This window comes from Molossus molossus, unplaced genomic scaffold (assembly GCF_014108415.1).
Source record: "Molossus molossus isolate mMolMol1 unplaced genomic scaffold, mMolMol1.p scaffold_m16_p_6, whole genome shotgun sequence".
Taxonomy (NCBI): domain Eukaryota; kingdom Metazoa; phylum Chordata; class Mammalia; order Chiroptera; family Molossidae; genus Molossus; species Molossus molossus.
In genome coordinates, this window is record NW_023425399.1 from 101,580,183 (window position 1) to 101,594,220 (window position 14,038).

At 38.9% G+C, this 14,038-nt stretch overlaps 2 protein-coding genes across 3 annotated transcripts in view; one reads left to right on the top strand and one right to left on the bottom strand.

The window, feature by feature from the left end:
- The window catches only part of DCC (DCC netrin 1 receptor), a 1,071,808-nt gene that overhangs the window by 607,334 nt on the left and 450,436 nt on the right, over window positions 1-14,038 (top strand). The gene's annotated exons all lie outside the window — the stretch shown is intronic.
- Window positions 13,403-13,808, bottom strand: LOC118618383 (60S ribosomal protein L35a-like; the record flags this gene model as incomplete). The annotated part of the gene is made up of 1 exon (XM_036244618.1): window positions 13,403-13,808. A coding segment is annotated over one exon (369 nt), but the record flags the coding sequence as incomplete, so codon positions are not given.

Genomic DNA, 14,038 nt, shown 5'->3' on the forward strand with positions numbered 1-14,038 from the left:
TTCAGGGCGACCTGAATGAGAGCTACCACGTGATAGACTATCCTAAATGGCATCGTCTTCTCTGGGGAAAAGAAGCCATCACCATGATGCATGGTGCGTTTGAAAATGAAAAACTTTTGCCGCACGTTCGGCTGACAGTGCAGGGGTGACCGGTTTCCTCTCTAGAGAATCCAGCTCGCCCCCTGTCGTGGTGACGGTGGCGGTGCTGGACGGCTTTTGCTTCCCATGGACCAAGTGACCGGGGATGTCAGAGACGAGCAAATAATTCACAACAGACCAATTACTTTTGCCTGTTGGTGAGATTCAAAATCAACTCATTTCTGATTAAACACACGTTTGCTCGTTATGCCTTTAATTACATCCCACTTTGTGTCTGTTTTCCTCCGAACTCCGATGCACAGCACGTGACAGGTGTTTAAAAGCATTTGTCTGCGGAGCGGCGCTAGCCTTGGGGAGACAGACGGGAGGGGCCGGGCGGACAGCAGGACAGAGGTGCACCTGATTCCTTCGTGGGCAAGCTGGGTATCAGCACACGGACTTGATCAAGCCGGGAACGGAACTGGTCATTTCCTTTGTGTTTATTCTTTGTGTGCCCCCAACACCTGGGGAAGCTGCCTGTCAGGGCCTCTCCCCGACAAAGGAAACTCACTCCGCAGAACACACCTCGTGTGCTTGATTTGTAGGAGCCGTGGTTACGTGCTTTGGGGAAAACAGAATTGGCACATGCTAGAAACAAAGCGGTAGAACGGGACGTGACGGGACCAGGCGTGAGGAGTGCCATGGGGGGGGGCAGGTGCAGCGGGGACGTGACCTGCCTCCCTCTGTGTCTCGCTGTCCCATTTCCTCAGCGACGTGGCTTCAGGATGGTCAGACCTCGGATAACTAATTAAAGTGCTGGGAGAAATCGTTATTCTTTAATTAAATAATGGATTATTGAAGGCAGGCTACTCAATACATGATTGAAAATGCTGTTAAACTAAGAGATCCCTTCCTCTTGGATCTATAATACATGCTGAACCCAGTAATGGGCCCCTGGGGTCGGTGGTGGAGCTCGTGTGTCAGAAGAGAGCGCCCGTGATGGAATGACCCAGACACAGTTAAGTAGGTGGGACGCTACCTCCGTCATCATCCGCATGCACTCTCTATGACCCCTCGGTGGCGTTCGCAGGTCTAGATGTCATTACTAATGACACTATGAAGTGCTTGGACCTGGGACCCCCCTCCTTTACTTTCTCAGGAAGAGAAGAGAGAGAGAGGCCCTCCCCAAAGCTGTCTCTCTCTACCTCTGGGCCTACTGTAGACTTTGGGCCTAAGCCTCCACTGTATGGTTATGGTCCAAGTCAGGAAACTGGTAAGTTTTTCTTTCGTGAATGGCTTTGAAAAGCTAGAAGAGAAGAATCACAAAAATCATCTGTAAGAAAACACACACACGTATCTCTTTGATATTCCCTTCCTACTAGGCTTTCATGAATTATTAGTGATTATATTAAACCCATTCAGCGTCTGGCTCCATTCCAACGTTGATATCACTCAAAAGTCTACAATCCATATGTATCTCAGCTTTATTTCTTATATATATACATGTCACATATGTATATTTTATACAAATAAAATATATGTACGTACACACATTTTATTTAAATGTGTATATTAGAAACTATTCTTATCTTTTCTTACTTCTCTTCCCTCCTTTCTCTCCCTTTCCTTCTTCTGTCCTTGTTTTTTCTTTTTTGTTCTACACACACCAAAATGATATATAAAATATCATTGACGTGTGTCCAAATATCAGAAATATAGAATGTCAGTGATTACACTGTAATGTAATTCTGATGGGATTTATAAAGCAGACCTTTGGAGACGTAGCGGAGGAGACAGTGGCTAAGACTAAATGAATATCGACATATTGGCTCAGGTATTTACTACTACTTGGAAATGTTAATCGTATTGAACCTCAGTTTCCTCTTAAATAAAATGGGACTAATTACTCATTGCGTTGTATAAAATGAAATGATTTGACATAAAATGTTTAAAAATGTGTTTAACTCATTTCTTTGGATTTTTTTCCCCTCCTTTATTGATTTTAGAGACAGAGGAAGGGAGAGGGAGAGAGAGATGGAAACATCAATGAGAAAAAACATCGATTGGCCGCCTCCTGCATGCCCCCCACTGGGGATCGGGCCCACCACCTAGGCATGTGCCCTGACTGGGAATCGAACCAGTGACCTCTTGGTGCAGGGGTCGACACTCAATCACTGAGCCACACCAGCCAGGCGTATTTAACTCTTTTTTAAGTGTTGTTTTAAGGAGTCTGTCCTGTGGTTTAGAGGATTGTAAAGCTTCTGAAGATGTATGTATGATGTATAAGTACAAAGGACATTTTGCTTAAAGCTTTCATCAGATTATTATAGGATCCTGGCCCTCTGTAGTTTGATATATCAAAGACCATTGGGAGATAATCTATTTTCAGATAGGTAACATCTGTTATTAATCTTTCTTAATAAATTAAATTATATGTGGTGTGTGTGTATGTGTTTCTCAAAGCAGATTTGGGCAGCATTTGTGAGTAGGAATCATTGATTCAATTTGTCACAGTCTGTTTTAGCCACTTCTTGGTGTGGAAGAAGAGTTTTTTAAATATGTAATTCTTTTGTGATCCCGAAAGGTTTAAAAATTGCAACAGGTGTGAGGTAATATCTCATTGTGGTTTTGATTTTGATTTGGGTATCTTGTTTTGGAAAAGTGTGTGTTTATTTTTAGTTAGATTATTTAGTTTTCTACCAATGAGCTGAGCTCTGAAGTCACCTCTGGTAAGGCTGGGTCTCAGGCTGTTCCCTGTGGTGCCAGTGGTTGGCTGCATGATGGAGCAGGGCTCCGCCCAGCCCCACACTGGCTCTGGTCAGCTGCACTACCCAACAGGATGGTGCCAGTGGCTGCATCTCATGTTCACATTTGGTCATAGAGCTTCATGGAAGAACAGGGCCACAGGCTGTGTTCTGTGATCAGGGGCGGCTGCAGTCTATGCTCTGTGATTGGAAGGAGTCATTGGCTGGGTTATACCTGGACAAGGCCACAGGCTGTGTTCACCAGTTAGACAGGGCCATAGGCTGGGGTCTGCTGCAGGGCAGGGCTGTAGGATGGGCTCTGAGAGGGCCCAGGGTCTCTGCTCAGGCTCCCTGGTTATGCAAGGGCAGCTGCTATCCCTAGAAGTTAGGCGGGGCTGCTGGCTTGGCGTCCTTCCCAAGCGGGGCTATAGGATGGGCTTCAGAGCTGCCTGGATTTTCTGCCCAGGTTTCCTGGTTGGGCAGGGCCAGAGGTGCTGCTCCAGTTGGGTGGGGCTGGAATCTGCACTCCTGCCCAGGCAGTGCTGTAGACAGACTCTGCAGCTAGTATGGCTTATTGGCTGGAGACCCAAATCAGGCGGAACAGCCCACAGAGCTTCCTGGCCAGATGCGGCGGTGGCTCAGCTCTTCAGATGGGCATATTCACCGGCTGGGATCTCACACGGCTGCTTCTGCAAGCAGGATGCAGTCGGCCAGGATCTGAGGGCTGGTGGCCGTTAAGTCCCAGCCTCCATCTATGTCTCTGCCTGATACCCGCGGATGAGCCCGCAGATTGCCCCGGGGATACCCGAGGGCAGGACCTAACTAGGGTTCCCAGGAAGTTTTATGCAATTTTAGGGGAACTGGATATTTACCCTGGGCTCTCTTTCTTCTACTGGAGTAACTGTGGGCCCAGGAGGGTCCTCTCTGTGTGACACTGTGCCAGCCTGGGGGAGGGGCAATGTTCCAGTGTAGTTGTTCCTTTGCCCCTTCTGCTGTGGTCCTCCATGTCTCTGTGGCCCAGGGGCTGCTGCAGTCTCGCCGCTGGGTTCTGAGATTTTCACAGTGGTGTCTTATCTGTGGATAGTTGCTAGCTGGTCCTCTTGCGAAGGGAACTGAAGTCAGGAATGACCCATGTCACCATCTTGATGATGTCCTGCATATACATATTAATGATAAAGATGTCTCACAGGAAAGGATAAACTCAGAGGTAAATAATGCACATATACTTCTAACAGGGGGAGTGTTCCAGAATTCAGGAATCCCAGATTAATGCAAAACTGGGTGCTGACGTTGCTAGTTATTTGATAAAATGAAACTATGCCATGGTACATTGTAGTGTTCGCTTTGTGGAGGAAGCAAAGACAGTCAAGCTCTTGTGTAAGTACAGCTGTTTGCATTGGGTTTGTTACTACCTGTGCGCTGCTCTGCACTTAAGTCTTGAGTCCCGTCCATAAATATCTGCAGCTGATTCCCTTCCACCAGGACATGACAAGGTCATGAAGTTTTGCAGCCTTCTCTTCCTGCAGATGATAATGACTGGGGATTCCAAGGAGATTGCTTGGCGGAACGTGATACGCCATCAGAAACTTAGGAATCGCTACTGGCTGCTTTGAAGTGGATGATGGACCAGTTCTGTGGGGATGCCAAGGGCATGTAGAAACGACAAAAATTAAAAAGGAAAACATGTACACACAAAAATAAAAATAAAAAGCCCTAGCTGGAATAAAGCAACTGAGTAAGTAGTTTGTATGCACTCCAAGCTTCACATAGAGACCACAATTAGTAGCATCCAGCTTAAGTATCTAGTCTTTGTTGGAAAAACACTGAGGTGGAATTATAATGGCTATGATAATTTAGGGAGACGTGATTACTTGGAGAGAAACCCAAGTTGACAGTGACAAATTTCATAATAAATTTACGGTAAGTTTGGACGTGAGTATCAGCAAATTAAATAAGCAATCAAACTCCAAATAGAATTAGTTTCCTTTGAACTGCCAACCCCATGGAGAGCCCATTACTTGGCAAAAAAACCCAGACAACTTATAGTAGAAATCCATCAAAATATATTGTCTGGAACAAAGTAAGTGCTGAGGTAGCAACTGTGTTTATAAGGGAGAGAAACCTAATTTGTAATCAAGATCATCAACTATTAAGTTTTAAGTCAAGTATTCCAAGAATCAGAAGCAGGTTAAAGATTTGTGAGTAGAAACTGAACCTCCCATTATTTTTTCTGAATATATATTATAAATATTTACTGTGTATTATGTTATACTATATATACTATAATAAATACATATTTATATTTATATATGTATAGTCATTATTATTTTTCTATCTGACAGACTTTAAGTCCAGAAGTTACCAATTCAGATACCTACAGAAGCAGAAAATGATACATGAATAGTAACAAAAAGTATTATATAATAGTGAAGGTTTGGGACTGTGGCCAACTGGGAAGTCATTTCTATTCAGCTTTTTTCTTTCAAAACCTTTTTTCTTACAATTCACGTGCAGGTGATTTCGACCAACAGTCTCGCAGATCCAAGAACTCAGACTGAGGTCATTACATAATTACTTGAACCCAATTTACCTAAAAACATATTATGTAAAAATGAGAGAGAGTTTCCTATTCCAATATTGAAAATACGAAGCGGCGCCAGAATGTGTGCATATGTTCCTTAAAGAAGGCATCTGAGCCACACGTGCAAGTGCGTCCAGGCCTCTTACCTAAGGCATCAGTCTGTGTAATAAGCACAAACTTTTCAGCAATGAGCTTTGAATTCCTTCATTAACGTTGTCTGCTGATCCATTTTCATTCAATCGGTGGAGATCACACTTTCATGTTCATTGACAGCTGGCACTTTGCTTAGTCATTCGCTTGACTCATGGGCCATTTTTACCAGTGATCATTAGTATTTATTCTGCTTCATTACACTTGTGTTGATATCTCAGTAATTTCTACTTAATTTGCTTCCACGGAAGGGTTTGGAAACTTAAACCTTTAGTCATTTCTGTGGCTCTAGGATATGCCTCTGTCTGATAGTATTTACCTATTTTCAAAAGAGAGTATGTTCTATAGAGAGAATAACGAGGAGTCTTTCCTGTTCAGCCTAATGAGAGCATGGCAGTACAAACCTTTAATAAACTTTGCCTGAGTATGAAATATTTAAGTTATGTAACATTTTTAAAAATTAGCCTTTTCGCTAACATTGTCAATGATTCTGAAATATTCCATTATTAACAAATATTTGTAAATAAATGGATGAATTGTAATATATAACTCTAAAAGAACTTTTGTAGTAAACTATTAGTACTGAAAAAAAAAACAGTACTAACTTTGATATAAGTTGAAAGTACCATATTCTTAGGTGAATATGTTACATATGAGTGTCTACTTGCATCAATAATACCAGAAATAATAATTATAAACTGGTGTATATTAGAACATTTAGTACTAAAAACAAACAGTACTAACTTTGATATAAGGAAGAAGTAGAAGCAGTACTAAATAACACTGATGATTCTTAGGTCAATAGGTTACATATGAGTGTCTACTTGCATCAGTAATACCAGAAATAATAATTATAATAACTGGTATATACTAGAACTCACATCTATATTTTGTTAATCTTCGAATTTAGAATGATACTACAGGAGTTTTGACAGACCTGGAAAAATTAGTGCACAACACGTAGATTAGGATAATAGGAGTAGAATACAGTACTATAATCCTCATGAATAATCCCCTTGCCAGTCTGGATTCCTATCACTGCACGTTATTTTGGGGTGCTAGCAAGAATTACCTGTATCTGAACCCAAGCACCAGTGAATAATGTCTTTCTTATTTGTTTACATCTCAGCCTGAATACAAATACAAGAAGACTATTTATATAGTCTATAAATGTATTTGTGTTTTTTATTACGTGGTGATCCTTTAAACCCATTGTTTCAAATAAAAAATGGTTCTAATGTAGTGAAGACTCAGGATGTTTCTCAAAGCCCAGAATCCTCAGGCACTACATTCATTTGTCCCCGGCATTACCATCTGAGGCTTGGGATGGGTGACATGATAGTGTCCATGAGACAACAGCACAGTCTGTCCGCTAGGTTGATCATGCAGTTAGGAACTGGTGCTGGTGGCTTCGGATTTATGATAAAAGTGAAAAAGTCAAAATAAGAAATTTTAAAGTGCTATGGATTCAGATTTGGAAGGTAGATGACTTACTTTTAGACTGTGTTAGGGATTTGAACCTGTGAACATTTCTCAGTGATATAGGTTTTCCATGTAGGAGTAATACACACACACACACCTGTATATATATATATATATATGTATTTTTTATCCTCACCCGGGGACATTTTTGCAGTTATCTTCAGATAGAGCAGGAGGGAGAGAGGGAAGAAGAGAGAGAGAAGCATTGATGTGAGAGAGATACATAGACTGGTTGCCACCCACACAACCCCAACCTGGCCCGGGACACAACCGAGGTATGTGCCCTTAGCGGGAACCAAACCCGGGACTCTGGTCCGCGGGCCAACGCTCTAACTGCTGAGCCAAACCGGCCAGGGCTTCATATATATTTTTATAACAAGATAAAACCAAAATTTTTGGCATTTAGTTTAGTTAGGTTAGTTAGGTTCCGTTAGAAGCTTTTGGTTAGATATCTGGAAATTTAAAAAAGTAATCATATTTTCTTACGCTTTGCACTGGGCACCCAGTGTTACCAGTTTTGACGTCCCAATATGCTTCACCTACAGGCAAACTCAGTCTGTACATCTGTCCCGGTGGCCCTTAGCATCAATGGCATCGTCACCCGTTTAATCACATCCACACTTTTTTTGTTGAATCCAGAGTGACATTTCTAGGTAGAGGCAGCAAAGCAACAGGAGGAACTCTGGGAAATTCATGTGACAGATGTTTTTAAAATCAAATCCAGTCAATGTTGCTACTTTAAATTCACTCAAAATTGATTAGACTCACTCCTGTGATCTTGCCTCATACTGGTTTAGTTTAGTTTAGTTAATGTTGTAATTAATCTTTGCAAAAATCTAATTCATCCTTAAGCTTCTTTCATGCCATGATCAGTTTGTGTAAATCTTCTGCAACAAAATACCCTGTCTAATTTGATCTGTTGTCATGATTGAAAAAAGTAACTTGATATTGCTTTGTTTCTACAGTGATATAATTAAGATGCCCACGCTTTTCTAATTAATTTAATCTAAAATTGCTTTGGCTATTTGACATCCTAATAGAATATAATACACTGTTTTTCTCTCTTATCTCTGTCATTAGGCAAAATAATTAATCTTGCCAAGTTTGAAATACACCCAATATTTATTTGCATATTCAGATTTTAATCTAAGCCAGATCTCTTTGTCAAATATGATCAGTCACTTATTAAATAGAATTATTCTCAAAAGCCATTTTAAGAGTAAAGTATATATAATGATAATCAATGTTATATTATTGGCAATTGCAATACATGCATTATTTATTTATATTTAAGATATATAATATGTATCTATATATTTATGATCTACATCTTCATATATTAAATATAATATATTAAATATATAGTATATAATAATATATTTAGGTAAATGTGTATATATTGTGTGTATATATAATATATATGTATGTATATGTGTATACATATATATCTCTCCTAAGTCATTATTTGCAACATTTATAATATCTGTTTTATTCTAGATAAGCAAATAAATAAGTGCCCTTTACAATGGACATTTTAATGGGATAATAGAAAATATCAAAGACGTATCTCAAGAAGAGAAATTCAGTAAATGGCCAGTTTGCTTTACATATATTAATGGTCATCATAACTCATGGTTAGTTTTTAGAAATAAATAAAGAATGTTAATATTTTTTCAAAATTATTTTAGGGTATAAGACTTGCAGGTTGTGTATAGGAGTTGTATATTAATTCTTTGTTGTAATTGCCTATATAAGTAATGCATACAATTTGCAATACAAATCAGCAATGAAATATTTGTAAATTTTAATAGGTTTATTATCCAGGGAAAGAGAGCTATATTCATAAGTAGATATGCACCTAGAAGTTTTAAATGTCAAGTTGACAATTATAGTAATAAAATAGATGTAGGAAACAGTTTAGAAAACCATGTATGGTGTTCTCTGAATTTTATTTGTAGAAATGGGCAATACAGCCCTGGCCAATTTGGCTCAGGGGTTAGAGCATCAGCCCATGGACCAGAGAGTCCTGGGTTTGGTTCCTGTTAAGAGAACGTATCTAGGTTGCAGTTTGTCCCCAGCCCTGGTTGGGGTCATGTGGGTTGCAACCAGTCGATGTGTCTCTCTCACATCAATGTTTCTGTCTCTCTCTTCCTCCCTCTCTCCCTCCTGCTGTATTTGAAGATAAATGCAAAAGTCTCCTCAGGTGAGGATAAAAAAAAAAAAAAAAGAAAGAGAAAGAAATGGGCAATACAGAGAACACAATTGAAAGTGGGTGTTTAGCCCTGGCCGGTTTGGCTCAGCAGTTGGAGCGTCAGCCTGTGGTCCTGAGAGACCCGGGTTCGGTTCCCACTGGGGGCGCGTGCCTCGGTTGCAGTTTGTCCCCGGCCCTGGTTGGTTGTGTGGGTGGCAGCCACTCGATGTGTCCCTTTCACATCGATGTTTCTCTCTCTCTCTCTCTGTTCCTCTCTCTCCCTCCCAGTCTACCTGAACAAAAAATGGAAAAATGTCCTCGGGTGAGGATAAAAAAAAATAAAAATAAAAATAAATAAAAAAGAAAGTGGGTGTTTAAAAATGTAGGCACTTCACATCTGTTTTGTTAATTAAATAATTCAGTAATGAAACTAAAGTTGGAAAGTTCATTAAACAGTATTAGGATGCAGCTCTAGCATTTTCAAATCTGATATTGAATAGTTGTACTGATATTAAAAATGTAAATTTAATTAAATAACTCATAGTGATATTAAATTTACAGTACATATCAAATATGATTAAACTATTTTTTCAAAGTCTCTCTAATTTCATTTTACTAATACTCTGACTGAAAGCACATATAAGAGTATGTAAATAATAGTGTTTTAACAAGTTAGTTGTTGATCATGGGTCATTTCAATAGATTGCTTGTGTATAAGTGAAAGAAGCCAGCATTATGATTCTCAGAGATGCTTGCATCTAATGAAAACCATTTTTAAGCATTCTATTTAGAAAATTCTGTTTTAAATTAATCTTTGAACACTTTTCTCATGTATTTTAATACTTAAAATATCCCCTTTTTAAAAGCATAATCTAGTCTCCGTATGTTTTCATACTTGACTATATTTTCCTCCTCTTATATCCAAATTCACCAGTTTGATATTATTTCCCAAGGATGTATCATTTTAATTTTGCAAAGAGGATTATATCTTCGGTTCAGAAATAAGCCTTGCATAACTAAAGACTTAAAAATCGATTCCTTTATAATAACTCCTTTAAATGAAATTTTATTCGTAATAAAGTACATGAATAGAAAGAATTGCAATATTGTGACAAAATTGCTATATGAAAGCATTTTTAATCAAGAAATGCATTTTCTAATTGCATGTGTTTAGGCTAAAATTCAGATTCGTTTGAATTAAAGACATTGTATAGCTAAATAGGAAAGATTTAAATCCTCTCCTCCTACTCATTAATCTCGTGGGCCCTATCTTATTTTTTTACCAACATATTCCGACTCTTTCACATATTCCCATAATGACTTATAACACAGATTTAGTCAGTTCTTGACTATATCATATACTCATATTAGTATGTTTGTATTTATAACTTTAAAAAGAAATTTAAAAATGCAGATTCTATTACTGTTGTCATTAAGGAGGAAGTTATATGGAAAACTGCTCAATATCATTAGTCATGGAAATTCCAGTTAAACAACAAAGAAATACCCTTAGGTACCCACCAGAATGTTTAAATTAAAAAGACCGACAGGTCTTGAAGAACTGGTGTACTCACAGATCACTGGTGAAGGCACACACATGAAACTGTCACTTTGGAAAGATTTTTGATAATTTTTAATACACATATGCCTTCCTTATGGCTCAGCAATTTTACTTCTAGGTATGTATACAAGAGATATGAATGTATGTATGCAAAACACGACTCCTAGAAGAATGTTCATAGAAGCCTTATTCATAGTAGCACAAAACTGGAGTGTGCATAAACAGGAAAACACATAAACAAATTGTTAGAGATAAACAACAGAATACTGAACAGCAATTTAAAAATAGAATGCCATGTACTATAGTGTGGATAAATCTCAAAGACAGAGGTGGGGAAAAGTAGGTTTACAGTTGTTTGTATGGAAAAAGGCATGCAAGTTATGATTATTATATAGTTTCATTAACTCAAAATAATGTCACAGCAGCACAGTAAATCTATTGTTCCCACCTCTGTACATTATTTTTGAGAAAAAGAAACCAAAGAGGCATATACTGTATGAATTTTTTTATATGAAGAGCAAGAAAAGGCCAACCTGTTGATTATGATAGAAGTCAGAATAGATTTTCACTGAAAAAGAGCACAAGTTTAGGTGAATGGAATGTTTTATACGTCGAGTTTGGTAAAGTATACATACATAGACATGTAAATACACACATCCATTTTAATCAAGCTATACAGTTAAGCTTTGCACATTTTACCAAATGTAAAATTTCCCTTAAGAAATGATAGAAGCATGGTACTATTGATGACTGGTACACAGAAAAACTTGAGAATATTTTTATATGTATTGATTATACTAAAAAAAAAATGCATCGCCCTGGCCGGTTTGGCTCAGCGGTTAGAGCGTCGGCCTGCGGTCTGGAGAGACCCAGGTTCGGTTCCCGCTGGGGGCACGTACTTCGGTTGCAGTTTGTCCCCGGCCCTGGTTGGTCGTGCGGGTGGCAGCCACTCGATGTGTCCCTTCACGTCGATGTTTCTCTCCCTCTCTCTCCCTTCCTCTCTCTCCCTCCCGCTCTATCTGTACAAAAAATGGAAAAATATCCTCGGGTGAGGATAAAAAAAAAAAAAAAAAAAAATGCATCAAAGCCTTGAGATCTGAGTCTACTTCCTCTTCAGCCTGACTACCTGTGCTTGGTAGAAACTTTTTCATAGCTTTGTTAAGAGTTTTTACCACACGGCATGCTTTCTAGCAAAGCTCAGAAACCCTGCTAATACAGAAACCGTTTACAAATCAGAAGTTGTTGTATGTAAAGTCTACATGTGTAATTGAGTCAGTGTATTATTTTTAATGGTAAAGAGCTTAATGACTACAACAACAAGAATCCTAGATAGATACGTATATGTGCCAAGACTGTGCCAAGTACCATTACATGCACTATTTCACTGCTGTTCATAGCAACAATAACGAAGTGGATAATATCATTTAACGTTAGGGAGCCCTAGAGCTGCACCTCACACCTGGACACCCTGACTTCAGAAAACTGATCCTTAACCATGTAGTATTTTCATACTGGCTATTCTGGGTGTAATGAGGATGTGACCAAGACAGTTGGTCTGTTGCGAGTCACTCTATATTTGGACCATTGCAGCGAATGGTCAGCCACTGCTGTTTCTTAAGCGTGTATCTGTAGTTTAAGCAGTCTTTGGAAAACGTGGATAATTATTTATGCTCCGTACACGCAAGTACGTTAAGTAGATTGTTTCTCTACTTTTAAATCTAGTGGATTGGCATAATGGAATTTGATTTTGGAATTACCAAAAATCTTTAAAAAGAATGGCTGAGATGCTCTACCTGCATCTGAAGTTGAAAGGAGGAAATACTCGAGAGCACAGTGAAGGTGGCCCGGAAACTATGTTCTGTCCAGTGAAATCTGAATCATTCAGCCCTGAGGAAGTGAGTTCTCCATTTCATTGAAATTCCTAGGGAATCCAGCGAGTACCCCATATATTACATTTTAAGTTCCCCTTTCCCCAAATAATAAACATTAACATATAAATAATATTCTACTGAGTGAGAAAACTTGAAGTGTAAAATTATCATCCTTTTAATTCCCTTAGAAATTTGAAAAAAAGATAGGAAGAATGTCAGTACACTCAGGTTTTACAGTATCACTAGGTTTCTTTTCTCTATAATTTCTAGGATAATGATTGTTAATAATAGGTTAACAAAGTTAATTCATAACTGATGTCCAATTCACTTATCAAATTATATGTGTAGTGAACCCCCAGTATGGAAAGAACTGGAATCTTTCTGACCTGCCTGGTAGGATGAACATAACCTTCATTCATTTAGCTGAATTAAACAACACTCATTTGAATGTGATTAATCTTATGCTCACTTAAGTACAGTTTCAGATTTTCACTAGCTCAATTCAGTGACCTTTTTCTGATCTAGATTAACCTTAATAAGGTTGTTTTTAGTTGCTGGTGGCTTTAGATGCCCCTTATGTCACAGTCATATTTCAGGTGCGTACACCTGTGAAGGGGGTGGGGCGGGGGTGGAGCTTGAAATGTTCTGTAAACTACTTTAGATAAATCTTTGTTTCATGAAACTTATGAGTTTATATGCTTATACAAGCATTATATTTACAGTGTTTCTTTTTTTTTTTTTTACAAGAGAACAAATCCATTTTATTTACTTTTCAATAAATTTAAATCCTTGAGGGGTACAGCATTACACGAATTCTGTGTCCAATGGCCTTAGCAGGAAGGTTGCTTCGGAATTTAGCACGAACCATGCCACTATTTCCATGAGCACGAGTTACCTTTCCCCAGATTACTCTGGTTTTGTTTGGTTTGCCACCAGGAGTCACTGTGTTGTTCTTTGCTTTGTACACAGAAACACATCTCTTGCCCAGATAGAATTCAGTTTCATCTCGAGCATAAACACCTTCAATTTTAAGAAGAGCCGTGTGCTCCCTCTGGTTCCGGAGACCCCGTTTATAACCGGCAAAAATGGCCTTGGACCACAGCCTTCCAGAAATATTTGTCCTTATAGAAGTCCTGTTCCCAGCAGGCCATGATCACTACAAAAAAAAAATCAAGGACTCAGAGAAGCAGAGAGAAAACAAGACTCTTAAGCAATGAATGGGAAAGAAAAGCTGAGAAAAGAGACTGCAAACAAGCAAAGTCAGGTTTGCAGGGGTAGGAAGTGAAAACCCAGCCAAAGGCAGCCACTGTCTCGAAAAGGTAAATGCAGAGACAAAATGCATCTGTGCCATTCCGTAAGGGCCCAGGAAGCAACTTTTAC